This window comes from Podarcis erhardii (genome assembly GCF_964252035.2).
Source record: "Podarcis erhardii genome assembly, chromosome: 15".
Classification (NCBI taxonomy): domain Eukaryota; kingdom Metazoa; phylum Chordata; class Lepidosauria; order Squamata; family Lacertidae; genus Podarcis; species Podarcis erhardii.
Window position 1 is genome coordinate 33,658,226 of NC_138505.1, and position 27,091 is coordinate 33,685,316.

Below are 27,091 nucleotides of genomic sequence, written 5' to 3' on the forward strand. Positions count from 1 at the left end.
TAATCATTCCGTGCCCCAATATTTTGAGACAATGACATTTACCCAGCTTTGACAGCTTTGACAGATCTTAGGTTCCAGCAGATGCCCTCAGTATATCTGGATGGGAGATACCTTGGAAACTCAGTTATATAACGGAAATGTATATTTGGGTACAATCAGATTGAAGTTATCATGCATTATTTGCTGCTCAGTCATTTGTATCCTGGAGTCCAGAGGGGGAAAATTGCCATGTATTCTTCAGTAGTATTTCTTTCTCTCTCTCTCTCTCTCTCTCTCTCTCTCTCTCTCTCTCTCTCTCTTTCTCTCTCTCTCTCTCTCACTCACTCACTCACACACACACACACACACAGCAGCAGCAGCTGGAAGTAACTAAATTTGATAGCAGTACTAAGTTATGTGTCTACTTTACAATACTATGTTTACTTTTGGAGGCTCACTTCATTGTGGGGTTGAGAGGGCATTCTAATTCTTTTCAAACTCTTTGGACTGTATGATCTAAATATATGTTGCAAGGGATTGCAGTTCAATCTGCAAAATTCGTTAACAAATGTCTTACTCCAAAGGATTAATGCAAAAGCTCACAATACAATTCAAGGCACTCAGGCACTAGGCAACTAGCCTTTCTAATGCCTGCTGTGCTGTCAGCAATTTTCATATGAAAATTGGCTGAAGCATCAATGCAAGAAATAACCCACACCATAGTTGATAATGCTCTCCTATCTCCTAATCTTCTGCCAATACTCCACACATATAAATGAGTAAAAACTTATTTTATTCTTTGTGGGCGGGTTGTCTTTTTGCAAAGGAAGTTGTACACGGGCAAAATATCCCAACAATTAGAAATAATTATTGCAATATAGATATAGTTCTTTACCTTTGTAGGATATCAGAGTCTTCTGATTCTTATGCTTTTAAGCTCAAGGTGACTGGCAATGTTACACAAACCAGTGTTTTATTGTGACTTGTTTGCCGGGTCAAACTTCACATTCAGCATTTTCAAGTTCTTTTTAAAAATCCTGCTATCCCTTTAAAAACTATAGTGAAAACTACAATGCCTGTTATCCAGAAGGCACTGGGGATATGGGCATGTCTTCACTCCTAGTGTTTATACTTCCAAAGATAACCGATTTAATTTATTGCTTTGTCCCTTGAGGAACATTTTGTAACTGGAACCTGCACCAGCAAGGCCTATGTGTAATCTAATTAACATGGTGTCTGCATTAATTAACCTTCTGTCTTGCTGACTTGAAAGGCCACAGACATGAGTAGGTAAACTGTAGTCTAGCAATCTTAACACAGATTTCCCTTTTGTTTCTTACTCTAAACACCTACAGCCTGATTTATTTCCACCCCAGATGGCACCAAACTTTGCTTCCAGCCTTTTAAGCACTGGAAGAGCAACTAGAGCCCGGGGTTGCCAACCTTTGGGAGACTGTGGACACATGTGCAAAGCAGATGAATGGTTTTGGGCACCACATGAGTGCCACAATTACCCTCCCTCCATTATAACCCCCCTGAAATTGCACCTGCACTGCAATTAGGTTTTAGAAAAGCTTTATACGGGCTACAAAAGGCTTATTCCATGTCCAGTTTAAGCAGGTGTGAGGCACTGTGGTTGCCAGGTAAGAAATCTGTGGGCAGACATGTGGCTGTGAGTGTCATGTGACCTGTGAGCTGCAAGCAGTGGTCAAATAGCCTTAAAGTGTCTAAATTCTGATGTTGGCTAGCTAAGGTAATGTAATGCACTTGTTTTCTAGAATTAATACAATGCTATGCCCGTTAAATTCCAAAGCCAGAGATGCTCAGTATCAATCAGATCATTTCTGTCATTTAAGTAAAACAAGGATTGAGAACACTTCGTCCTTTTAAACCTGAAAGTTTAAGCTTTCTTCTCTCTGCACCCCCATCTGTGAATAGAAGCTGCAATTTAATGTTTTGCTAGCAAAGAAGCCGTCTAGGGTCCTCCTCGCTTTCCTTATCTGTTGGCACAGAACAGCAATGCCTTCAGAAGAAGACCAGGAGAACTTCAAAGGAAGAAAAAGAGTAACTCATAGACTGGCAGTAGAAAATGAAACTTTGCTTAAAACTGCCTGTTGCCATGGTGTTGCACATGCAGATGAGAACATGTTTCTGCAAACCAATGAAAACGTATGCATGAGCTGTCCACACATTTTGTTACCCAGTTATATTGCTTGAAAGAGATCGTTCACGAGTTGGTCAGAAGTTATAAAAGCGTCTTGAATTTTGTATTCTCAGCCCAGCTTTTTGGAGCGATCCTCTGGGCCGCTCATGCAGATTCATGAATAAAAATGAGTTCCTTCCATGCGCTGTATGTCTTCATTTGGCCTGGAGACCAGGGGTGAACTAAAACCCCTTTTGCAGAGCAACAGGACTAGGACCTGGAAGATCAGGGTTCAAATCCCCACTCAGTCATGAAGCTCACTGGGTGACCTTGGGCTAGTCACAACCTCTTAACCAACCTCACAGGGTCATCGTAGGGATTAACGGAGGGGTGTGTGTGAACCATGTATTACTTGGAGGAAAGGTGGGATATAAATGCAGGAAATAAGCTCTTCTTCTTACCAACTTAAGAAAGCTGGAGGGGCCAGACAGATGGAGATGTCAGTTGCCAACCTGGCATCCAGAGATCTCCACACGATCGCAAATGGACCCACGCAAAACGCGCCTGGCAGCTGGGGAATTTCGAACACTGCTCAGAATGTTCCATTTCTGGGTTTTCTGCAGGCTGCTACCACTTTTACTACCAGCAGGCGGAATGGGGAACTCAGTGCCAGTGGAGTGACTTTAGCCTGGCAGAGCTGTTCTAGGTGGGGTGAAAGGAGACCACCATATCCAAACTCCCCCAACCCTAAAGCTTGGTGCAATAAACCGAGATATCAATGAGCTTGCACCCTAAGACAGCTGCTCCTCTGGGAACAGCAAATTCAAATCTATTACTTGCAGCCTGAATTGAGATAATGGGTTGTTAACCCACTACTGTTGTTAAATAGCTTACCAACACTAGAATGTATGTGCTATCACAGTCACTGATATGGGATTGGTCGCTGTAATTGTTTTACATACATTTATGCTCTAATACAGTTGTTACAGTCTGTAATTTTTGCAGTTTATTCCACTCTCCCCCCCTCCTGTGCATATATGTATATACCTGCCAACTTAGGCAGATAACATTTATTTCCCAAAAATTATTTATTTCCCAATTGGTTGTAATAAAACCAGGCTAGATCAAAGCGGTTTACAAAAAGAATAAAACAATAAAATTATCAGTAAAAATGAAACAGAAAAAAACCATTTAAGATATTCAAAAAGCAATCAAAATCAGTGATAAGGTCTGAACCTACATTTCCAGAAGGCACTGATTATTAAGAATTCTCAAATACAGATTTACAAAGATATTCCTAAATATTTTTTGGGAGTGAGGACTCAATTTAAAGACTTAGTGGACTTGCTGAAACAAAACAACACTCCATTCAGATGGGAGTTCCCACAAGGGTTGTCCTTTAACTTTAAAGGGAAGAAAATTAAAATAAAAACAATTCAAGATAAGGAACATTTTCTGGAGAGAAATTTTGAGGACTTTCAGAAAGGAACCGTGAGTGAGAGGGAAATACCGGATATTGCAAACTTATCATTTGGACTGACTCCAGCACCGACTGATCAGGAACAAGAACTTGGAGCGGTTGGTGGAAAAGACACCCAATAACAAATATGTCTCTGCAACTTCTGAGTTGGAACTGCAATGGTCTTAACCATCCCCGAAAAAGGACTCAAGTGTTTCATATATTAAAGAAAGAGCAATTAGACATAATATGTTTGCAAGAAACTCATATTGCCAGAATACATAGAAAACTTTTGACAAATAAAAGATTAGGACTGGAATTTATTTCCTCAGATAAGGTTAAGAAAAGAGGAGTGGTGATCTATGTTAAGGAGAAATGGGAACCAAAAAGAAAGAAAACATAATGAAAATGATCTATAGGTGGTACATGACTCCAGTCAAGCTTGCAAAGATATATCATTTGCCCAATAATAAATGCTGGAAATGTAATGAATGCGAAGGAACTTTCTATCATCTTTGGTGGACCTGCCCAAAGGTTAAAGCCTACTGGGAAATGATCTATAATGAAATTAAGAAAGTCCTTAAGTGGACATTTGCAAAGAAACCAGAGGCTTTTCTCTTGGGCATGGTCGGCCAATTGGTACCAAAGAAAGATAAAACCTTTTTTATGTACGCAACCACAGCAGCAAGAATTCTCCTGGCAAAGTATTGGAAGATGCAAGAATTACCTACTCTGGAAGAATGGCAGACGAAGGTGACTGAATTTATGGGACTGGCAGAGATGACCAGCAGAATCCGTGATCAAAGGAGAGAGACGGTGGAAGAAGACTGGAAAAAATTTAAACTATATCTTAAGAACTGTTGCAAAATTTCGGACTGATAAAATGTTAAGGGTCAAGAAATAAAGAACTATAGCTGTAAATAGTTAAGTTAAGAAAATTTTGAGGGAAACGAAATATTGAAAAGGAATGAAGGATTGCTAAAAATTTCTGAAACAGGGGTGCAGTGAAGGGGAGGCGTGGGGAAGTCATGTGTTGTTTATTTGTGTGTTTTTTGGTTTTATGAAAATTAATAAAAATTATTTAAAAAAAAAAAAACAAAATCAGTGATAAGGTGAACCCTAGATTAAAGCTCATGTCAATATTCAACGTTTATCAAGCATCTGATGAAACAGACCCTAGTCCTTAAAAGCTTATACTATAATAAATTTGTTGCTGATGCCACACGATTGTTGTTTTGACACGAATGTTTCTAACTCGAAGCTAAACATTTGCTCAACAAACAAGCATCTTCACCCTCAGGAATCCTTCTTGTTCTTGGAGGGGAATGTTGTGACTCCCCCTCTCCCCAATGGTTTCAGCTGGTTTCCAGGCCTTCCTCCTTTGCACAGAAGAGGGTTTGGAGAGCTGACTTTGCTTAACAAATAGCCCAGAGCCATCATCTCCCCACTGCCCTTGTGGTGACAAGTAACCTTGCTAGAAAACCTTGCACATGAAAAACAGAGGGTGTGGGTTGTTGTTTTTTTAAAAAAGATGTCCTGAAATCAAGAGATGTGCTTAGTCAAGCTGTGTGTATTCTCAACAGTTCATGTAAACCATCCATCAGTTAGCAGTATGAAAATTGGCTCCCTGAAGAATCACAGTTCTGGAAATGGAAATGCATGGAAGAGGAGGAGGAGGAGGGGTGTGGGGTGTGAGGGAAGTGGGAATACAGTAGTATTGCCTCGAGCTGCATTTTGCAACGCAAGCACCACTGAGCGCTGGAAAACAAGCATCTCTTTTGTACGCTTCTGTGAGAAAACCCAGCAGAGTCAGACCCACATCATTAAAAGGCTTTAAACAAGAGCTGGCTAGGACCATCTCTCTCTTCCTCTCTAGCTCATGATGTGCCAGTTCAGACATACAGAACCACTGCTTTTCCTCACAGGACTCTCTCTCTCTCTCTCTCTCTCTCTCTCTGTGTGTGTGTGTGTGTGTGCGCGCGCACGCGCGCGCGAGGGGAAACAGGGATCACTGGTCAGGAACAGATGTACTGTTTGTTCTCTTTACAGAGTGAGAAAGGAGATTTATTCTCTCTCAGGGGCACTCTCACCATGGCGGTAACATCCTTTCCCCCAAATATAACTTTACGCAGGAAGGATGGGAGGGTCACTCGCTGCCACAGTGGCTGGGAGCCTGTGGCCCTCCAGATGTTGCAGGGCTGGGCTGCAATTCCCATCAAGCCTTAAAAATACTGGTGCTGATGGGAGTTGGAGCCCAACATCTGGAGGGCCTCTGAATCTTGCTGGCAATTCCTGGCATGACCTAAAGTGGGTCACAGCTGCAGCACTGCCACCACTTTTGTTTTATTTTAACATAATGTAAGGTAAAGGTAAAGGGACCCCTGACCGTTAGGTCCAGTCGTGACCGACTCTGGGGTTGCAGCGCTCAACTCGCTTTATTGGCCGAGGGAGCCGGCGTACAGCTTCCAGGTCATGTGGCCAGCATGACTAAGCCGCTTCTGGCGAACCAGAGCAGCGCATGGAAACGCCGTTTACCTTCCCGCTGGAGCGGTACCTATTTATCTACTTGCACTTTGACGTGCTTTCAAACTGCTAGGTAGGCAGGAGCAGGGACCGAGCAACGGGAGCTCACCCCGTTGCGGGGATTCAAACTGCTGACCTTCTGATCGGCAAGTCCTAGGCTCTGTGGTTTAACCCACAGCACCACCCATGTCCCTTAACATATATGCTGTTTAATTTTAAGAAAACCTCTAAGCATTTTCCAACAATATAAATTAAAACTTAGAAATTCTCGATTAAAGAAACAGGTATTTACAAACATTCAAATACAGAGAGTATTTGTGTATGTATAGATATCTAGTTACATGGCTCAACCTTGTTTATTTTATTAAAATAGTTCATAATTGTCTGGCATATTACAAAAAAAATTAAAAAGACGGTTAAGATCAACAGTGTAGAACACCATAAAAATATATAGTGTAAGCTTTAAAAGCGGGTCTTTAAATACATGTTTTATATCGTAAACTGCCCTGGGATCTTCAGATGAAGTGCAATATAGAAATTTAACAACAACAAAAACAAAAACAACGTTTGAGCTAAAGGTACATCTGGAGTGACAAGGTTGAGGACTCCTGCCTTAGATCAGGAGTGGCTAATAGCAGCCACTGCATCAAGCTGCGTCAGGAAAGGAAAGGAAAGGGAAGGGGAAGGGGAAGGGGAAGGGGAAGGGGAAGGGGAAGGGGAAGGGGAAGGGGAAGGGGAAGGGGAAGGGGAAGGGGAAGGGAAGGGAAGGAAAGGGAAGGGAAGGGAAGGGAAGGGAAGGGAAGGAAAGGAAAGGAAAGGAAAGGAAAGGAAAGGAAAGGAAAGGAAAGGAAAGGAAAGGAAAGGAGGGAGACACAGGGTCAATGTTAGCTCTGCTAAAAAGCTGGTCTTCTCCCTCCCGCAATTGTCACCTGCCAGCGGAAGAGAAGGGATGTAGGGCTACTCTGTCAGACCAGCAATGGAGTCCTCTCCTTAACTTAAGATACAACTGCTAGAACAGGCCAGTGGCCCATCCAGTCCAGCATCTCACATATGCTCACGGGAAGCTCACAAGTGGAGCCTGAGCTCAACAGCACCCTCCCCTCCTGCAGCTTCCAGCATTGCCATTCCAAAGCATACCACCTCCAGCTGTGGAGTGGAACAGATCCATCTGGGACAGTGTCATCCTCCATGAATTTGTCTCATGCTCTTTCAAAGCAATCAAAGTCTGTGGACATCCCTGCCTCTTGTGCGTACTGATTCCAATTGAAATAGGCACTGTGTGAAGAACAACAGAGCCTGGCCTCTCTGGCCGGTGGCTCATCTAGTCCATCCTATTCTCACAGCGGCCAACCAGATGCCTGTGGGAGGCTTGAAAGCAGGATTGACATGCAACAGCATTCCCTCCTCCTGTGATTCCAAGCACAGGTATTCAGAGATACACTGCCTACAGCACTAGAGACAGAACATAGCTATCATAGCTTGTAGCTGCTGATAGCCTTATCTTCCATGAATTCGTCTAATACTTATTGAGGTTTTCCATTCCAACTTGCAACTAAGAACTTGACCCTGCATTTGCTTATTTCCTCCTGGTCCCTCCTAATCAATATTCCTATTGTGTCATGCCTTGCAAGCCTGACGGCAAGGATTCTCTCTCTCTTTTTTGGTGATTTGTAAGCTGCTAAAGAGCAGCTTTAAACAAACAAACAAGCAAATAAATAAATAAATAAAATCAATGTTAAATAAGCTAGCTAGGATAGGCACCCACCATTCTAAGTATTCCTTATAGAGCTCAGGTGGAAGCATACAGTTGCAATTGAAGTTATTCAACCCCCATTCCAAATCAGGTTTATTATCAAAATTTACAGACTTTCAGCTGTTTGCAATGAGCAAATCAAACAGAAGCAATTGAAATAGCTCAACACAATGGATGCTTCAAATGGTTCCCCCAAAATCAACTGAAATTGTAACTTTCAACTGGTTTGGTTTGGTTTGCCCATTGCAAACAGCTGAAAGTCTGTAAATTTTGATAATAAACCCAATTTGCAATGGGGGTTGAATATTTTCAATTGCAACTACCATATTTTTCAGTCTATAAGATGTTCCCCAGGTATAAGACACCCCCTATTTTTGGGGACTCCGATTTAAGAAAATGGGGAAAGGTCTATCTGTGTATAGGATGCCCCCAAATTTGGGACATTATTTTTTTGGAAAAATCCTAGTCTTATACACGGACAAATATGGTATATCTTCTCCAGGGGCTTTACTTAATTTCAGGCAGGAAATAAGGGCCTTTATCTCACTATCGGAGGCTAGTTGCCATTCAGGAAGGTTGCTGGTACATATGATTATCCAAACTTACCACCAAATATATTGGGAAAATATTTAACCCAATCAGAGGTAGAGGTAGAAGCTTCCATTCCTATGGTGAACTCACTTCAGACTCCTGTTTTCCAATCTACATTTGATCAATATTTCTATAGATTCCTGATGGATTCTTATGCAAATCCCTAACTGTCTTAGCCAGAACTTTCTTAGGCACTATGCATTGACACGTCAAACCAGCCAAGATGTGCTGATTGTGTGTAGTTATTGAAGTTATCAAATAGGCCTGAGCTCTGTGAGAATTTGTGGAAAGACATCAATGAGATTTGGCAATCTGCTCATAAAAAGTTGATGGAAGCTTGTCAGATTATAACTGTGAGATTATAACTCTCTGTGAGACCATTTCAGCCTTTTCACACCTGCCATAGCTGTGTACACTCTTGTAGAGTTGGTTGCTGTTATGCATTCTAAAGCACATACTATGGTCATTGCTATTGGAAAATGGTTACTTTCTGTTCATTCTAACACTTCAAAGGCATTCACAAAAGTGAATAAAGGAGAGACTATAATATGATTGACAGCAGTTCTACCATGTTTGTTCAAATAAGTGCACTGACCCTTAGATATGTCTACAGGACTACCACAAAGAATAAATAAATTAGGCTAGAATATGAATTCCAACAATTTCAGGCCCTGTGCATTATATTTCTTGTCCAAAGAACAGTGTGAGGTTAGGAAAATATATTCCAAGTATAAGCCTTAAAGGTAGCAATAGACCCTTTGCAGTTCCTTCAATTTGGGCATTAAAATCCTCACAATAAGTATAAATCTGCTCCAGTAGGGATGTTAGATCTGACCGAATCTTGGTGGTCAGTGATAGACTGTTAGTAGGGGTAAGGTAGGAAGAAGAGAAAGATTCCTAATTCAGCTTTGATCTGTACTGACAAAAGATAATTATTCCAAAATCTGCTATCAAAGCTTCTCCTATCAAATCAAGTGATATTAAGGTGGTCAAGCCCTCACTTGCTTGCAATAAGGAAACTGGTGGAAAAATACACTGCAACGTGTTTGTTGCAACACTGTCTAATACTTCCAGAAAATGGGTGGATTGCATTTGGAAGCATCCTCTCTCTCAGCCTGACCTACCTCACAAGGTTGTTATGAGGACAAAATGGAGAGAGAGAGAGAGAGAGAGAGAGAGAGAGAGAGAGCGCGCGCATGCCACTTTGAGTTCCTTGGAGGAAAGGTGGAATATAAATGTAATAATAATAAATAAATAATTGAATCCTTAGTGAGGCTTTATACTTTTGCTGCATTATATTTGAATTCTCTGTTTTGCCCTAATTCTTCCCCCAAAAAATATTGATTCAGCAATAATAACATAGGCTCCACCCCACAAAACAGGGTATATAAAAACATATTTACATAAACAAATACTAATCATTGCAAAGCTGGCATTCCAAGCATTTAAAACAGAAAATATTTAAAATAAATAAATCGTGATTGGGATTCCAAGATAGAAAGATTAGTAAGCACCCCCCCCCAAGAATTATTAAATGGGTGGTGTTAATTCTGTCCTTAACAGCAGGCTAAAAGCATGACTTTAAAAATCTAACTGGCTAAATTACAATAAAATAAAATAAAATAAAAAACAAAAATCAGTTGGATTAAAGCCAACATAAAAGGCAGGGAAGGAAGGACCAGTCAAGCCTCGCTTGAGAATCTGTTCCATCATTAGAGAAAGAATCCTTTCTTAACAACTGTGGTCAAGACACATCAGGGCAACTCAAGGCATGAGAGTAGATGGAGGGTAGCACTTCAGAAACCTGTAGGCCATATGCCCCCCCACCCCCACTTCCTTCAAGAGCACATTTTAATCCACTGTGAACCAGAGTAGATTGTAACACAGCCTTTCTTTTCTTAAAGGTTTCCACAAATGGATGCACCACAGTTCAATGGGCTAAAGAATGCTGCTGCCAGCACTTTGCTTATAGCCGCTGCACAGCTGAATGTAAGTGAAAAGGTTCAGAAGGCAGGAGGAGAGGGAGAGAGGGAGGCAGAGAAAAGAAACCTCAGACTATTATTCTCCCTCGCCCCCACCCTAAACACTATCATTATTTTTAATCCCATCCTATAATTTGTGGTTGCAGTTGACACAGATCTTTTGAATGCTTGAGGTTAATAATACTGCCACAGCACACAGTCCTGGACGGTTCCCAATAGCTTCCTGTCCTCAAGAGAGCACTTTCAGCTGCAGTATCGCAGCTCCACAGCTAGATTTTAATTTTTTTTGCGTGGTATCTTAAAGTTCCCCAGGAAGCAGAGAACACAGAACAACCCTATTTATTATTTAATCGCTTATTGCATCTATGCTCCAAGAAGTGGGGTGTTGCTTAGCAACGATGAAGAGTAGCATGAGCTTCACTGAGGGAGTACCTGTTTTGACTGGCTGCCTAGTTTTAAGGGAGTTTTTCTTCTGAGTGTTTCAGTTGAATGCCGCTGTTCCTTTCTCAAATTATACACTGTTTTTCTTCCATCTGCATTATATTTGAAGAACTTTGCTAACAATACGAATTCTGGGAAGGACGATGTGGCGATTGCACAGATGAACTGTGACATCACAATGGGTTAACCCCTTGTAGTCATGCAGAAGATGGAGTAGGATTGTTCTGTGTTGTTCCAAAAAGCAAGACAAAGAACTAATGGATGAAAAATGTAGAGAAGCAGATTTTGCTGTAGCATTAGGAGAAGCTCCCTAATGGTAAGAGACTGTCTCAGGAGGTGGTGGGCTTGTAGCAGGAACCCCCCCTCCCCATCATTCTGTTTGTACAAACTTCACACACACTCACACTCACACACTACATACGCCACACTTCTGTTATAAATTCATAGGAAAAAAATCAACCATACATCGGATTTGCACTTTTCCATTTTTATTTTATTCCATATGACAAGGACTATCAAAAGGGGGTGGCTTGGTTCTGGTCAGCCATAATCCCTTCACTATCTCAGCACATCCACAGGAGCCCTGCCCAGTTGTTATGCCAACCCTGATGATCCCAGACAGAAGACAGTCAAGATCACAAAGAACTTGCATATGGGAGTGGATTCAGCATGGACTGGAACAAAGGACAATGATCAGCTCTTCCCTCTGGGGGCAGGAAACTGCAAACTCCCCTTTGTCTCCTGGAAGTGACTCATGGGGAGGGGGAAAGGAGGAACCAGCCAGGTGACAAGACACTCAGGTTACCACCAACTCCTCCCTCAACCCCTCCTTTCTGTAATGTATGCATGATGTTTCTGGGGGTGGGCTAGACCTAGAGGAGGGGAATTTCAAAAGTTTTTATAAGACCTTGCACACTATTCTTCTGGGTCTTTTCTCTCATCTGCAAGTGAGGGGAGCACCCTGTTGCAACAGTTCAATAAAGGCCAAGCCTACAGGGTGCTGATTTGCTCCAATTTACTCTGGTTGGTGTCTTTACTTTTTGTTCAAGGGAGCCCTCGGATTTTTCCGGTAACAGGCTCTCCTTTGCTGGAAGTATTTAAGCAGAAGTGGACTGCCATCTGTTACGGTCAGTGTAGCTGAATCCTGCATTGAGAATTCATGTTAAATTAGATGACCTCCAAGATCCCTTTCAAGGCTGTGATTCTATAACATATACAGTCAACAGGCAATGATCATGCCCTTAACAGGAGGAGCCATAAAGCAGTGGTACAGCACATGGCTTTCATGAAGAAGGCTCCGTGTTCAATTGTTGGAATCCCATCTAAAAAAGGATGGGATGATGGAAAACACATTCTGCCCAGAGAACTGCTGCAAGAGTAGTAGGCCATACTGGGCTAGATGGTCAAATAGTCCAACCTTGTCTAAGGCAGCTGCTTATATGGAACTATGTACCTTACTGTAAAACTGGTTGTTGTTTTTAAGGTTGTAAGCATTGTCCAATTTGATGCTTGACAGATGCTTTCGACTACAACTCTCATAATAATAATAATAATAATAATAATAATAATAATAATAATAATAATAAATTGTACCCCACCCATCTGGCTGGGTTTCCACAGCCACTCTGGGTGGCTTCCACAAAGACCAAAAATACACTAAGATGTCACACATTAAAAACTTCCCTGAACAGGGCTGCCTTAAGATGTCTTTGAATGTCAGGTAGTTGTTTGTCTCTTTGACATCTGATGGGAGGGCGTTCCAGGTCATCCCCCGTCTGAGTGAGTAGTGGTCAGGGATGATGGGAGTTGTGGCCCAAACTTTCTGGAGGGGACCAGGATGGAAGATATTAAAAAATGATCAAGTAGATGCATTCCTAGCAGGAAAATTCTGTTAGGCTCCAGTTGTTTCCAAGTTTAAAGGACTGAGTGTGTTTCGTACAAGCTTTTCCAGTTAACTCAGAAGTACTGTAATTACTAGAGAGAACACAAAGGGCCTCTACATTTATAAGCAAGCTAATTTCTTCAATTTCAACTACTGAACAGCTGAACATCATGGTGCAGCATCTTCCTGCAAAACAAGCCAGCCCTATTCAATGCTAACTTCTTGTTTAATTTTTGTTTTCTTATTATCTGAGGCCAAGGTGACATAACAGAAGGTGCCTGCCTTTTCCTCCCAAATAAAGAAAGGATTTTGCATACAACAAAGAGGGTGGGGGGGGGGAGGACTGCAAGGCTGGTGTACTGAGTTTGCCAATTAAATCCAAGGGAAGGAGAGAGTCTGAGATACAATTACGGCTTTCTGTAAATTACTTCATGTAATTAAATCTGCTTCCCTAAATTACAAACCATTTAGCTCTTCTTTTATAATAATGTAAGCAATGACCAACAACAACCTTTTTATGGAGCCTGATGTCATAAAAGTTGTTAGCAACAAAATTTTCTGTCTCCTCATTTCAAAGCAGTCATTGTAATGAGATCCATTTTATGTCTACACAGAAAGCTGCTCAGAGGATGAGAGAGAGAGAGAGAGAGAGAGAGAGAGAGAGAGAGAGGGAGAGCACTTTGTTCTTCAAGACACTGCTCTAGGGCTGGGACCGTATTTGATGAACCATGGCCTGTTTGGAGTTTGCTACTGATCAGCTAATGAGCAGGCACGGGTGTTAAAGGTGTTTTGCAAAAGAGGTTTCGTCAAAAGGAAGCTTTTATTTTATTTTATTTTTGTGCTGTGTAACAGAGGTTCAACAACTCTTCTCTCCTCCTATTCACAAAATTGATGGCTCACAATTTTGAATTGAATCTGGAAGGGCCATATCTGGAAGTAGCACAGTATGTGGTTTGCATGAATAACATCCCAGTGTCAATCTCTGACCACTCCATGTAAAAGCGTCAGGTAACAGGTGATGAGAAAGACCTATCTCTGCCCAAGACCTTGGCATAAACACTACTGGACTATGGCTGTACACACCCTATACCTTTAAAGCATATCTGAAGCATATTTACCACCCACAAAGAATTATGGGCATTGTAGTTTGTTAAGGTTTGCTGGGAATTTTAACTCTCTGAGGGAAAAAATAATGTGAACATACTTTTTCTGAGTGTCAATGTGCTTCAAAAGTGTGCACTGAAGGTATATAGTGTGTGCACATGGCTACAAAGTTCACTGGGCAGCCTTGGAAGTCCCAGGCTGTGTACACACCATACATTTAAAGCACATGACTTTACCCAAAGAATTTTGGGAAATGTAGCTACAATTCTCATCACCCTTAACTACAGTTCCCAGGATGCTCTGGATAAAGTCATGTGTCTGGGTTTGGGCACTGGGCGGGTCAAGGTTTTCTTTTAAACCCCCAGGAACAAACAACCAAATCCTATGCACACTTTCCTGGGGGTAAGCTCCTCTGAATCATAGGTCCTTTTTCACCCAAGTAAAAATTCTCATTTGCAAGGTCCTCAAACTGCAGTTAATTTGCAAAGTACTGGGGCTTTCGTTCCGATTGGAATCAAAGCATTTTAGGGTTTGAACAGACTTTTGAAATAATCAAGTCCAATTCGCTGCTCAGCATGTGTTCGACAACAATGAACAAATACATTTAAAAAGGATGAAGAGGGTGCGCCTCAGATTATAGGAGCTGGTAGCTATCAATGTGCTTGTCAGGTTGCATGGCGGGGTGATCTGTGTGGACATTTTCTGTTTCACCTCAGGCAGAAAAATGTCTTGGGCTGGTCTGGGCTATGGCTGTGGGTTCTCCATTATAAGGGAGCACAGGACACAAATGAACTTCTCAGTATGTAAGATTGTGCTGTTCACTGGATTATACAGTGGCGGGTAGAAAAGAGATCTGATGTTGCAGCGAAGGCTATTGGGGTAAAGTCAACACAGCTGCTCTCCCTTCTGATTTTTTATTTTATTTTAAAGCTAGCAATTATTCAGGCCTGTCTAGAACTAGAACTCAGGTAAGGGAAAGGATGCCTGACAGATGGGGCCCTACCTTTCAAATTTCCCAACTCCCTCTTCTAACCTGACAGGAGGCGCTAGGCCCAGAAGGGGTTGCTTAGCAACCATGCTACTCTCTAGCATGGGGAAAATTGATGTGGTAGGCCCAGATGTGTAGCAGGGAGAACCCTTAGCCCCTGAAATGCCATCTCCAGAAGCAAACAGCTATGGGTTTTCACAGAGATAGAGGGAATGACGACAAATTAAAACAATGAAAGTGGGGGGGGGAGGCGGCAGGATAGTTTCTCAGAAAAAAATTGAAAAGAATAGAGCCTGTACATTTTGCCTCCTAGCTCAAGTTCTAGAAAATATTCTTTTTAAAAAAGAAAGAAAGAAAGCCACCCCCATAATGGACGCCAATGCAAACAGCCCCTTTCTCCCTAGGCAACCTGTACCTGCTGCTATTCCTCTCAATGTTGCTGTCCCACCTCTTCAAACAAATGCTTAAATGAGGAAGAACCATGTATTTAGCAAGCCAAGCATCGCTTGCTTCTTTTTTTCGCATAGACGTGCCGCTGAGCTGTGTGCTCAGGGCTGGCAGTAAGAAGCTTTAACACACCAGGATAAGCTCTGTTAAAATGACAGGGTTTCCCCCTTACTCGGTTGTTTTCTAACTCCCTCCCTGCTGCCACTGCCGCACCATGCTCAACAGTTCCCCTGCACTTTGTATTCTGCTTTCAGCATCAAAATGCCTAACCGGGACTTAAAGCAGATTTTTAAATTAGTTCCTGACAGTGCAAACAGATTGCTATTGATTGAAATGAGCCTTATTTTAGTTCTTTAGATGAGCGGCCCTAATGACTAAATACTGTATTGCCCATTTCAACACTTTGTGCTGGGGCTCCCCAGTGGTTTCTTAGGCAGCTGCGAATTCTCTGTGCCTTGCAGATTACTAGGAATGAACAGGAGAGAGCCATCTGTGACTTCAGAGCATGTGGCAGCGGCTTTCAGGCTGAACTAAGAACTTAACAATGGGGAACACCACCCTCCTCGACCCCCCTGAAACAGGCACATTGCTGGGTGCCATTTTGAAAGCTCTGAACTCGCATGTCCAAAGTCTGTTTTGGGGGCTTAATCCAGCCTGCCAGTCGGTTTAATCCTGCCCCCGTGGCAGTTTATTTCTTGGGTAAAAACCCTCAACAACTTCAATCCTAAAAAAAAGCTCAACAAGTTTGGGGTAAAATCCTAAAAAAGCTCAACAACTTCACCTCACGGCCCGTCACTTCATCAAATCTGTCCCTCTTTGAAAAAGACACCACTGCAACCAAATAGGACCATACATTTTCTTGAATGAAACTCACAGGACTAACAAATTTGCTATGGCATAACCTTTTGTGGGCTACTCGCTCCACTTCAACAGATGCAATTTGCTAGTCTTTAAAGCAGGGGGTCAACAACAGAGTGCCTATGGGAGCAATGGGGCCCTTGAGGTCTTCCCCTGGAGTACACAAAGTCCCCAAGGTCCTGTCTCTGCCCCCTTGGTCATGAGGTGCTTATAGATGTTGTCTTTTTCTCCACTGAAAAGTGCATAGAGCTGAAGGAGGAAGTTGGAACAACACTATTTCCCACTTCCTCTTTCCTCCATTCCGCTTGCCTTTACATTTAAGCTGAACTTCACTAGCTTAGCTAGGTCTTTCTTTCCTGCCTGGCTGCATTTACAGTTCTATATAGGATGCTTAATTGCAGGAGGAGCAGTCAAGGAGAAGCGAAAAGGGCAGAGAGGGTGCCAGCAGCAGCTGCATGTTTCTCAAATCAGGCAGTGTCTGAACTGGGAGGGAGAAAGCTAGTCTGAGATTTGCCTCCAACGGATTGCTTGCTGTTTTTAAAGGGTGCTTCTGGGTGAAAACCAACCAGGTGGAAAACCCACTTTAAAAACATGTAAGAAAAACCCCATCGGCAAGCCTGATGAAGTTCTGCTGTATATATAAACCGAGTGGGATCTGCAACAAAATGTTGCAGTGTGGAGTACTGTTTATGTAAAAATAGAGAGCAGTTTCGTAGACTATCTTCAGCAATCTTTATCGGCGGTTGTAACCACCATTTTCCACATGCCCAATGCCCCAGAATGAGGCCTAGGTTTAGGGCTGGCTGGTTCCCATTGAGACTGGTAGGGCTGAAGGGAAAAAGAACAAGGTCACAATTACAGCATGCATTTAAAAGGCATTTAAACCACATTGCTTTTCTCAAAGAATCTTGGCAACTGTAGTTCGTTGAGTATGGTGAGAATTGGAGCTCTGTGAGGCAGTAAACTACAGTTCCCGTGATTCTTTGGAGGAAGCTATGTGCTGTAATAGTGTGTTAATTGTACTTTAAAGGTGTGGCGTGGTGTTGGCAGAGCCAGTGGCAGGCAGAGCCAATTAATTTTAGTTTGGTCTCCATCCTCTTCCCCAACGAGTTCAAGAAGGGCAACACTGAAACAAAGGGAGATCTGCCTACCACCAGCTTATGGCCCCTGGAAAGTTGCCCAGAAGGGAATGTGGCCCCCGCAGGCTATGTGTGTTTCCTTCCTTTGCTCCTTTCCCCACCTCTTCCTATTAATTGTTTTTTTTTAAATATACTAATTTTTAAAAAATAAAATAAAAATATCTCCCCCACCCCCACTCACCAGTTTCTATACCGACAGATAAGGTGGAGAATTTCTGGAGGCTATTTTAGCCCAGCTTTTCTCTCTTATCAGGGACAGCAAGTGAGGAAACCTTTGCTGCTAGCAATACAAATGCTGCTTCTGCAGCCATGGAACTATCAAGCTGATGACTGAGCACCAAGTTCCCCCTGCAAACATCCCAGATGAGCAGCTGTAAGTGATAAATGGCCTGCCACCCCCCTGGTGCTTTTCTCTCTTCACCTCCTTAGCTTTGAACAAACATGTTAGTTCAAGCAAAGGCTGCTGGGGCAGCCCCCATTGTGTATGACTGGCAGGCTAGACTACTGCCATCTCAGGAGTTTGTTAAATGCATTGTCAAATTTTGAATGCATGGGGGAAACGGCTGGAGGCCTCGAGCAGGGAGGGGAGAGGGGGAACAGCCCAAATCGGTATGCCTCTCACATTCTCCAGCACTCCTTGCCTCTCTCTCTCTCTTTACAGCTCTAAATTCGCCGCCAGGCACCACACAGGAGAACACCGAATCACAGAAAGCATACGAAAATTGTGTTTGTAAACCACACCACACACACACTCACATCTGTCGGGGCGTTGCAGTTGCACCCAGCAGTGCAGATACTGCTTTGAGCAGGTTGTTGGACTCAACAGCTTCTAAGCAGGGATGGGCAAACCTGTCAGGTTTGGTTTCTCTGTTTCTTATTTTTCCATTCTTAAATTTGGATTCCCCACATTGCCACACCAATTTGAATTCTTTAAATTAAAACAAAAACATCAAAATCCAGCAGCATTTTAGTGCAAACTTCTCCTGATAATAATTGTATGCAATTTTGCCTAATCAGATATTTGCAAAGCAGTTTCCCTCTGTAAAATGCATTTTTAAACATTAGTTTCACTAATGTAGACATTTTGTACACATTGCATGGCTAGAGAATTGCATTCCAAGATTTAGAGAAACACGAATTTTGAGGGGTGGCTGTGTTTTGATTTGTGTATGGTTTTGGAAGGTATGGATTAGCTAGGCTTGCCTTTAAATGCCAAGTGAATCATATTTGTCCCATATCCCTACCAGCAAGTTCCCACAGGTTATATCCAACATGAGAACGGGCCTTTTCATTGGTGGCTCCCCCATGCAGTTGAACCCACAGAGGAGGGCATCTTGTCAAAGAACCCTCCAAAATTGGGAGATGCCCTTCTTGTGATGATGCCCGCAAGGGAGAAGGCAAGTCATTTCCCTCAAAGCATCTAAGGTGGTCCTGAGGACAATCTTTAAAACTTAATATAACCATGACCTGGTTCCCTATGTTTCTGAATTTTGAGGGACAGCCAAAGAAGCAGAATCCAGAAAGAATTAGGAATTCTACTTACACTTTAGATGAATAATCTTTCTTCATAGAACGGGAAAAAATACTTGGGTTGTCAAAAATCACCTTCTATCACCTGAACTATCCACAAATAGCTGTTCTTCCCAAAGTCCTCAGCCAAGTCACTCAGCAGGGGAATGTGTCACAATGGAGGACATGACACCAGTAGCTACCTTGCTTTACAAGAGGCATGGCTCCTCTTAATATTCATTTTTCAAATATATCTTTCAGTGGGTTAAGTGGCTTTATTCAATTTATTTAGAAAATATCTTGAGCAGGCTTCATCTAGCACGGTGCATTTCTGGACAGGACAGGATACACCTTGCAAACACACACACTTTTCAACATGGCGGGGTCACCAAGGGAAAACACTTCTAGCCTGAACTATGGCTGCTGTTTCTTACTTAATAGTTAAAAATAACCCCTCTCAACACCCTGTAGTAATCTGTCCAGTATTATGATGGACAGGAGCAAGACTTCACCCTTAGACCTCCTCATCCCCCTGTTTCTTTCAGTTTCTTCCCACTGTGTTCTGCCAATAAACAGCTTTCCTTAGGCTGCAAGGAAGTGGAATGTTATGAGTTTGTGGGTACCAGACTCCCCTGTGTCATGAGTTTCTGGGTGCCAGGCACTGAACCCCTGGGCACTGAACATCTGTGGAGTTGATCTAAGCCTTGTTTAAATACACCACAAGCCCTATATTTGATTTTTGGCTATTATAAACTGGTTGAAACCATTTTATTTCATTCACAAAAGAAAATCTGACATGTGATTATGATAAAGGTTTACTGATCCTTCTTGTAATTTGTTATTTGTCTACTTTAATGTAGGCTTGCCTGGTGCAATTGTTACATATCTTTAGGCAGGTCTTTGGCTTTTACCTGCCTAGGTCCTTTACGCATGGATGGGATATTTTAATATTTGTTGTTGATTTCAATGCTGGTTTTAATGTATGTATATATACACACATTACACACAGATGCATATATACTTTACATGTGTGTGTGTGTGTTTATGTCCATGTTTTAGTTTTTTACTTAAAATACTCTGTCGCTTTGAGTTGCAGTGGTAAAAAAGTGACCAATAAATTTAACAAATAAAAACAATAAAGTTCTAATCAGAGTAGACCTGTTGGAATTGAGGAACATAAGTCAGCTATGTTTATTAACTGCAACAGGACTGTTCTGAGTAGGATACAAGACTATTGTATTACAAAATATTCATACCCTGCCCTTCTATTCTTCCTTCTCCCACAACAAAAGCAACATTTTCCCAGGAGTGCTTACAACAACAAAAAACATAATTTCAAGAGGGATAATAATATAAAAAAGAGCAACCATAAGCAATCATAATCAAGGCATAAGAAAAAAAACCAGTAAAACCACTAGATGTGTGGGCAGCTTGTAACTAGACACAGGAGAATGACAATTAAAATACCTCAGAAAATGACATGGGAGAAGATAAAAGGCAGGCCTCTGGAACACCACCACCAAGAAGGCCCTTTCCCAGAAGGAGGGCCACTGACAATGACAAAGGCAGGCTAAACTATCAAATATCCTAGTCCCAAACTGCGAAGAGCTTCAAAGATACGCACCAGCTGCCTGAATTGGTCCTGAAATGAACCAGGAGACAGTGCAGATGCTTCAATTTCCTTCCTAGAATTTGACTCCGATTTATTGCATTGGCAACTACCTACAGTCTGGTTCTCCACAGGCAGTAAGAAGTATTTTGTGGATTTCACATTTGGAACTTTGAAAGCCACAGCCAGGCCACAAACACCACCAATTTTGTTAAAAGGTAAGCCACAAGAAACAACTGAGATAATTTGCGTCAGATATGTTCAGGTGCACCAGTGAAACTAAGCCAGCAGAGAGACAAAATGGCAAATACCAAAATAGTCCAACCCCCACCCCCACACACTTTATTCTTGAAATAAACACTTTTCTAAAGCAGGGTTGGGGGACTTATGGCACTCCAGATGATGTGGGCTCCCAACTCCCATCAGCCCTAGTAAGCATGGATAATGGTCAGGGATAACGGGAGTTCTAGTTCAGCAATATCTGGGGACCCAAAACTGGGGAACGCAACTCAAACGAAACAAACCGGACCTCCGCAATTTCCCCGAGTGTGACACACCCACAAACATCTGTATGAATCTTAAGTTCAATGCAAATAATATTACATCCAAATAATATTAACAGCAGTAAGCAAATAATAACAACATTAACACTTGCCTCCCCCCAAGTAACCACCCGCACCAAAGGTGGGAGATAACCTTTGTCCTACCTGCGTGTGGATTTTCAAGGGGATTTTCTTCTTCACCCTCTCCTTCCCTCGATCCGTCTCTCTCCCCGAACTCATGGCATCGTTATTGTGGCCATTTTCGCTTGGCTCAGCTGACACACAGTGTTCAGATTCTCTGGGTTTCTTTCCTGGATGTCTCTCCCATTTTTCTTTTCTCTCTTGTGGCTTCAATGACATATCCTTCTGTAAAAAAAGGAGTAAATCAGAAAGAGGAAGTGAAAAAAAGGTATTTCATAAAACACTACTGGCTACTTCGCTTTCCCACTGTTTTAATCCGGACCACTTGGCCCCCTGTTACATTTAAAACACCTATTTACATTTAAATATCTTGCTCTGCACTATTCGCCTCTGGCACACAGTATTCCAAATGTGTTGATACCAAAGATTTGTATAACGGTGTTACGATATTGGCAACTTTACTTTCAATTCCTTTCCTAATGATTTCTCACATGGAATTTGTTCGGGGGACAACTGTTGGGGAGGCTCTCGTTCTGGGTCTCCTGCACTGAGCAGGAAGCTAGTCTGCTTAGCCTACAAGACCCCTTCAACTCTACAGTTTCAACCATAAAATATTGTTGCCATTGAAGAAGCATTGAGAAAGACACTGGAGAAGAGGAAGGAGCAAAGACAGAGACCAGAGTGATGCCTATATGTGACTTTACTGAAAATCAAAATGGCACCCTGGACCTCCTCCATATTCCCTTATTCACTGCAAGGTGAAGTACCTTGCTTGTCTGTACAACATGCAGCAAACAAATAAAAAGCCATGATAAACCAGGGGCAGAGCCAGAAAACCATATGGAAGGAGTAGGGAACCCTTTTCAACTGGAGAGCATCATTCACTTCTAGGCAACCTTAAGAGGGCCACATACCAGTGGTGGGCCAGAAGCAAACATATAGGGAGCAACCCATGTTCATTTTACCTTTGTACTCAAATTCCTCCCTCCCTCCTGGGCAATCCAGAAGAATGGTCAGAGATCATTCTAATGAGGCAAAAGCACATGAGGAGGGGAAAAAGGAAACCCATTGAGAGGTGTGGCCTGGGGAAATTCCAAGGGCCAGACAGAGCACCCTAGAGGTCCGCATTCAGCCTGAGGTTCCCCATCCTAAGTCTTCCTAGGCCAATCTCAACACTCAGCACTACACTGTATGAGCTCTCTTCAAACATAATAAAATAAAATATCATCAGAAATGCAAGAAGCTATATAATATCTCATCTATGGAACAGAAGTAATGCTATTATCCACAACCTTATCCAGGAACAATGAGAGGATAGTGAACTGCAAAAGGTTGCAAGCATTTTTTTTTTTTTTTAAAGTACATTAAATGTTCTGCAATTGCCTTTTTGTCTCAGACACAACAGCGACATCTCTATTCAGTCTCTGTACAAACTGGAGGCTGCAACAGAAACCCATTTGTTCATTTCGTGCTCGCTTTTGCACTCTTTAAGTCCATGGAAACCTGAAAGCAAAGAACTAGGAACTAAGATGAAATGCCCTGCTGGCTGCACTATGCTATTTTCTTTCCCCCCAGTTTTTAATTAACAGGTCGTTGCACGCATAAGGGGCCACATAGGTTCAGCACCCAAAAAAAAAAAAAAAAGAAAAGGAAAAAAGAAGGCTTATTTATTTAGGCAGGCATAGCAAAGCTATATACACACTGACATTTTAGAGCGGTTCATTATCACCTACAATGACATTTTATTTTGCTTCAAGCAGCTAATTCATTTATGCAGCATCTGGTCATATAGCAAAGTGATTTTTTTGGCAAGGGAAACCCCATTCCTCTGCAAGCAAAGCACGGATATAGAAGGCATGGCAAGAACTGTTGTGCAACATGGCTATAGGCTATATAGATCATTCAGACTGCCCATGTATTTGTGTGCAGCCTGGCAACTTTGCAAGCAGAACCAAACGACAACTGGTCAGTTGCAGCCACTCCTTATTGAATTTGATGGTGGGGAACATCAGATTGAAAACCCGGGTGAGCCGTGAAGCTCCCTTGATGGCTTTAGGCGAGAAATTCTCTCTCAGTATGAGCTGCATTGGTCCTTCCAGTCAGTGTTGTGTTGTGTTTAGAGAATGAGTGGCTGACCAGGGCCATCTTACCCATAGGTGCTAGGGGTGCAGGGCACCCAGGCGCCGGGCTCTCAGCGATGCCAGGCCAAGAGTCCGGGGCCTGAAAGTTGAGTCCGGGGAAGAGCCCACCCGTCGGTCGGAGTGCCGCGGCGGGCTCTTCTGCTGTGGGCGGCTCTGCACCGCAAGTTGGGGGGCAAGTGAGCCAGCGAGAAGCTGAGGTGGCTGGCCGGCTCCGCCCTCCTGTGCGCCTGGGACTGGGCAACCGGAGGGGGGAGCACCGGGCAGATCTTTGCACCCCGGCGCTGCATATGCTTAAGACAGCCCTGTGTCTGACCTATAGACCGCAAGCCACATCTGGCCACCAAGCTGTAGGAAGTGACACACCAGCCCACACAATGGTGGTGTGGGAAGAAATGCTGCCTTTTACTCTTAAAGAGCAGTCAGAGGGCTTATCTCCAATCTCAGCTCTAAGCACCACAAGCTGGAGATAAAAGTCCCACCCCCGCCTGCTTATTTGGAACAAAAGGATTCCTCCAACCCACTGCTGGAGTCAGGAGGGCTGGAGAAGCCACTGGTTAGTCTTAAAAGAGCAAACAGGGGCTTTGGCTCTGTCTCAGTGCTGTGCTGCTCTGTGTGTGTATACACACACACACACACACACACACACACACACACACACACACACACACACATATGTTGTAGTTTGCTCTGTTTAGAGCATCCAACTATAGACCCATGTTCAAATCCCCACTTGGTCACCTATTGCTCATTCTAACCGACCTCACAGAGTTGTTGTGAGAATACAATGTAAAAGAGATAAAATAAATGAAACAACAACAACAACAACGGCAATACCCCTGCTGCCTCCGGTTGGCAGATGTCAAGTGGCATTTAGACAGATAAAGCAAGCCCATGATCACAGAGTCTATCAGGCAGCTTTCCTGGTTAAAGTTCAATGTATTTATTTGCTTACTTAAATATTTCCAACCTGCTTCTCAGTTTAACACTCTTGCGTCAGCTAATGGCATTTTAGAGCAACAGCTCTATTAATGTCACGGCAACCAGAACACAATAAAATGTTAAAAACACTGAAAACAGACTCAACCAGCAGCTGGCAATATCCTCTCCTCCTAAAAGAAGTGTTTATAGTTCCAGAGAGACATCTCTTCTGGGATACTATATTGCAAGGGACTTGAGTAGGGCACCCCATCCTTCTGCCAATGCAGGCTCAGGCAACTAATTGCATTTGGTTCCCCTTCTCCTCCCTGATGCGTTCTACAAGGGTAAACCTGAGACTAAGGAGGAGGAAGCTGACAGCAAGGGCCACTCACTGCCCCCCCCCCCAATAAATGTAAGAAGACAGGACTGACTGAAGTTGGTAGGCAATGCCTCATTCTCCCTAAAGGACCAGCCTCCGCTGCCATGACTGATCAATGTGTGCTGAAAATGCCCAGGTGAATGGATCAAATAGGAGGTGCATGAGAATGCCCTGCTATCAGAGAAGAACCTATGCAAATGCACACTAGCAGGGTTGTTGCAAGGACAAAATATGATACCAAAAAAATGTATTACATGCTCACCTGGGAGCTCTGGCTGTTGATACTCATACAATGAACTGGGCAGCTTCCATAGGAGCTTGTCTGATGCAGTCCTATGCTTTCCAGGAATACGACATTTATATATGTACCTTAACTGTGGCTCCATGAGATGTAAAGGGACGTAACTCAAGACCGCAGCTTATTGCAATCTATCAGTAAGAAATCATTTTGTTCTTTTTTAATTGGAGGCCCTGGCTTTGAGACAACCACCCTCCCACCCACCAATAGCTTCTCACAGGTCAGAAATCTCACTGTTTGCTCAGCCCAGGTTTAAACCCTTCCCTAATCTTCTCTGTTTACACAGCTTATTGAGATTCCAGAGCGTGAAGGAGGAGTAATATCCTTGGGGCTTTGCAGAAGCGTGTGCCATGACTATATCTACTTTAGCAGTCCCAATGCACAGTTCATGGCTGGGAGAGTCATGATTTCACTGTCTAACTACAGTGCGCAGACCAGCGCTTTCTGCTTCAGTCATCACATGAGGAAGCTCATAGCATTAAGGCCACATGTAATTGACCAAATGCTGTAGTGGGAACAGCCACATATTCATTTCCAGAGCGGTTAATTGGAGAACTGGAATTCCAGAGTCGCAGCTAACATACAGCCTGCCCTATAAATCAGGGTGAAAAACCTCCAGATGTTCTTAAGACTCCAGCTTGCTCCAGCCAACATGCCCAATGGTCAGGGATGCTGAAGTCCAGCAATATCTAGTGCCCATCAATGTTAGGCAAGGAACAATAAAGTCTGAATCTGAACAAGTTTAAATTAGAAGAGATGTACGTATTTCTTCAATGTATAATATAGCCAATAAAGAGTTAAGGAGTGATAATCCAAAATCACAATTTCAGGTGGGCAAACTCAATTTTAAAAGTTGATTATACTGAAAGCAGCTGAGAGAGAGAGAGAGAGAGAGAGAGAGAGAGAGAGAGAGAGAATATCTGTTTGTGAAAATAGAAGAATAGCTAAATGGGGAATATCACACCTTTGGTCTTTTAAATCTTAGCCATACAGTTCCACTGGAAGAAACCACATCTCTCCCCTCCCCACCCTGCAGCACCACAACATTTCCTTAACCTCAGCCTTAACATTTCCACAACGGCAGCTGACATATTCCAGATCAGCCTATGTCTTGCTTTTAAAAACAATGTGACTTTTGCTCTCTGACCCTGTCAAAATAAGATGCCCTGCTTGATAAACTGACAGCTTTGGGAAGGTTAAGATGTTTGAAGCTGCAAGCAGGCTTGCAGGTGTGCAATACTAAAATACAAAAAGAGATTCAAAGAAACTCTTCTACGCAGAGTTGTTCCTGACAAAGCCATGGCATGAAGTAATTTACTGTTGTGTACAAATCACCAATGGGGAAGCTCTGGCCATCCAGATGTTGTTGGACTACAACTCCCATCATCCCTGACCATTGGTCATGCTGGCTGCAGCTGATGAGAATCAGCAGAGGGCTACCTTTTCCTCATCCCTGGCTTAACACATTTAAATTTAGGACCATTAATTTGGAAGAGGTAAATCTAACTTGCTTGGATACAACCCCATGCTTGCTTTAGAAATCTGCTTGTGTTTTACACAGCTGTCATAAGGGGGTGGGGAGAATGCCTTAACAAATTATACACACACACATTACACACACACACACAAACACACACACCATAAAGCAACAGTTAAGCAGCACACAGAGTCATTAATAACAACAAGGCACAAATACAAGATGGGTGACACCTGGCTTGAGAGCAGTACATGTGAAAAGGATCTAGGAGTCTTGGTTGACCACAAACTTGACATGAGCCAACAGTGTGACGCGGCAGCTAAAAAAGCCAATGCAATTCTGGGCTGCATCAATAGGAGTATAGCATCTAGATCAAAGGAAGTAATAGTGCCACTGTATTCTGCTCTGGTCAGACCTCACCTGGAGTACTGTGTCCAGTTCTGGGCACCACAGTTCAAGAAGGACACTGACAAACTGGAACGTGTCCAGAGGAGGGCATCCAAAATGGTCAAAGGCCTGGAAACGATGCCTTATGAGGAACGGCTAAGGGAGCTGGGCATGTTTAGCCTGGAGAAGAGGAGGTTAAGGGGTGATATGATAGCCATGTTCAAATATATAAAAGGATGTCACATAGAGGAGGGAGAAAGGTTGTTTTCTGCTGCTCTAGAGAAGCGGACACGGAGCAATGGATCCAAACTACAAGAAAGAAGATTCCACCTAAACATTAGGAAGAACTTCCTGACAGTAAGAGCTGTTCGACAGTGGAATTTGCTGCCAAGGAGTGTGGT

General features: G+C 42.8%; 1 protein-coding gene and 1 long non-coding RNA gene across 12 annotated transcripts in view; one reads left to right on the forward strand and one right to left on the reverse strand.

Moving 5' to 3' along the window:
- FBRSL1 (fibrosin like 1) overlaps nt 1-27,091 on the reverse strand; it is a 791,131-nt gene that overhangs the window by 539,801 nt on the left and 224,239 nt on the right. For all 10 annotated transcript variants that reach the window (XM_081842687.1, XM_081842691.1, XM_081842685.1 and 7 more), the window contains one exon: nt 21,115-21,315. In XM_081842687.1, coding sequence (XP_081698813.1) covers nt 21,115-21,315 — 201 coding nt within the window. Of the gene's footprint in view, nt 1-21,114; nt 21,316-27,091 lie in introns of those variants that run through there.
- LOC309330809 lies at nt 9,946-19,610 on the forward strand. 2 transcript variants are annotated; one of them, XR_014151596.1, is made up of 5 exons: nt 9,946-11,214; nt 11,948-11,998; nt 13,398-13,537; nt 17,543-17,662; nt 17,951-19,610. It is a non-coding gene; the product is annotated as an uncharacterized lncRNA (long non-coding RNA). The 2 variants fall into 2 exon arrangements; XR_014151597.1 differs by lacking the exon at nt 11,948-11,998 and having other exon boundaries at nt 9,946-11,187.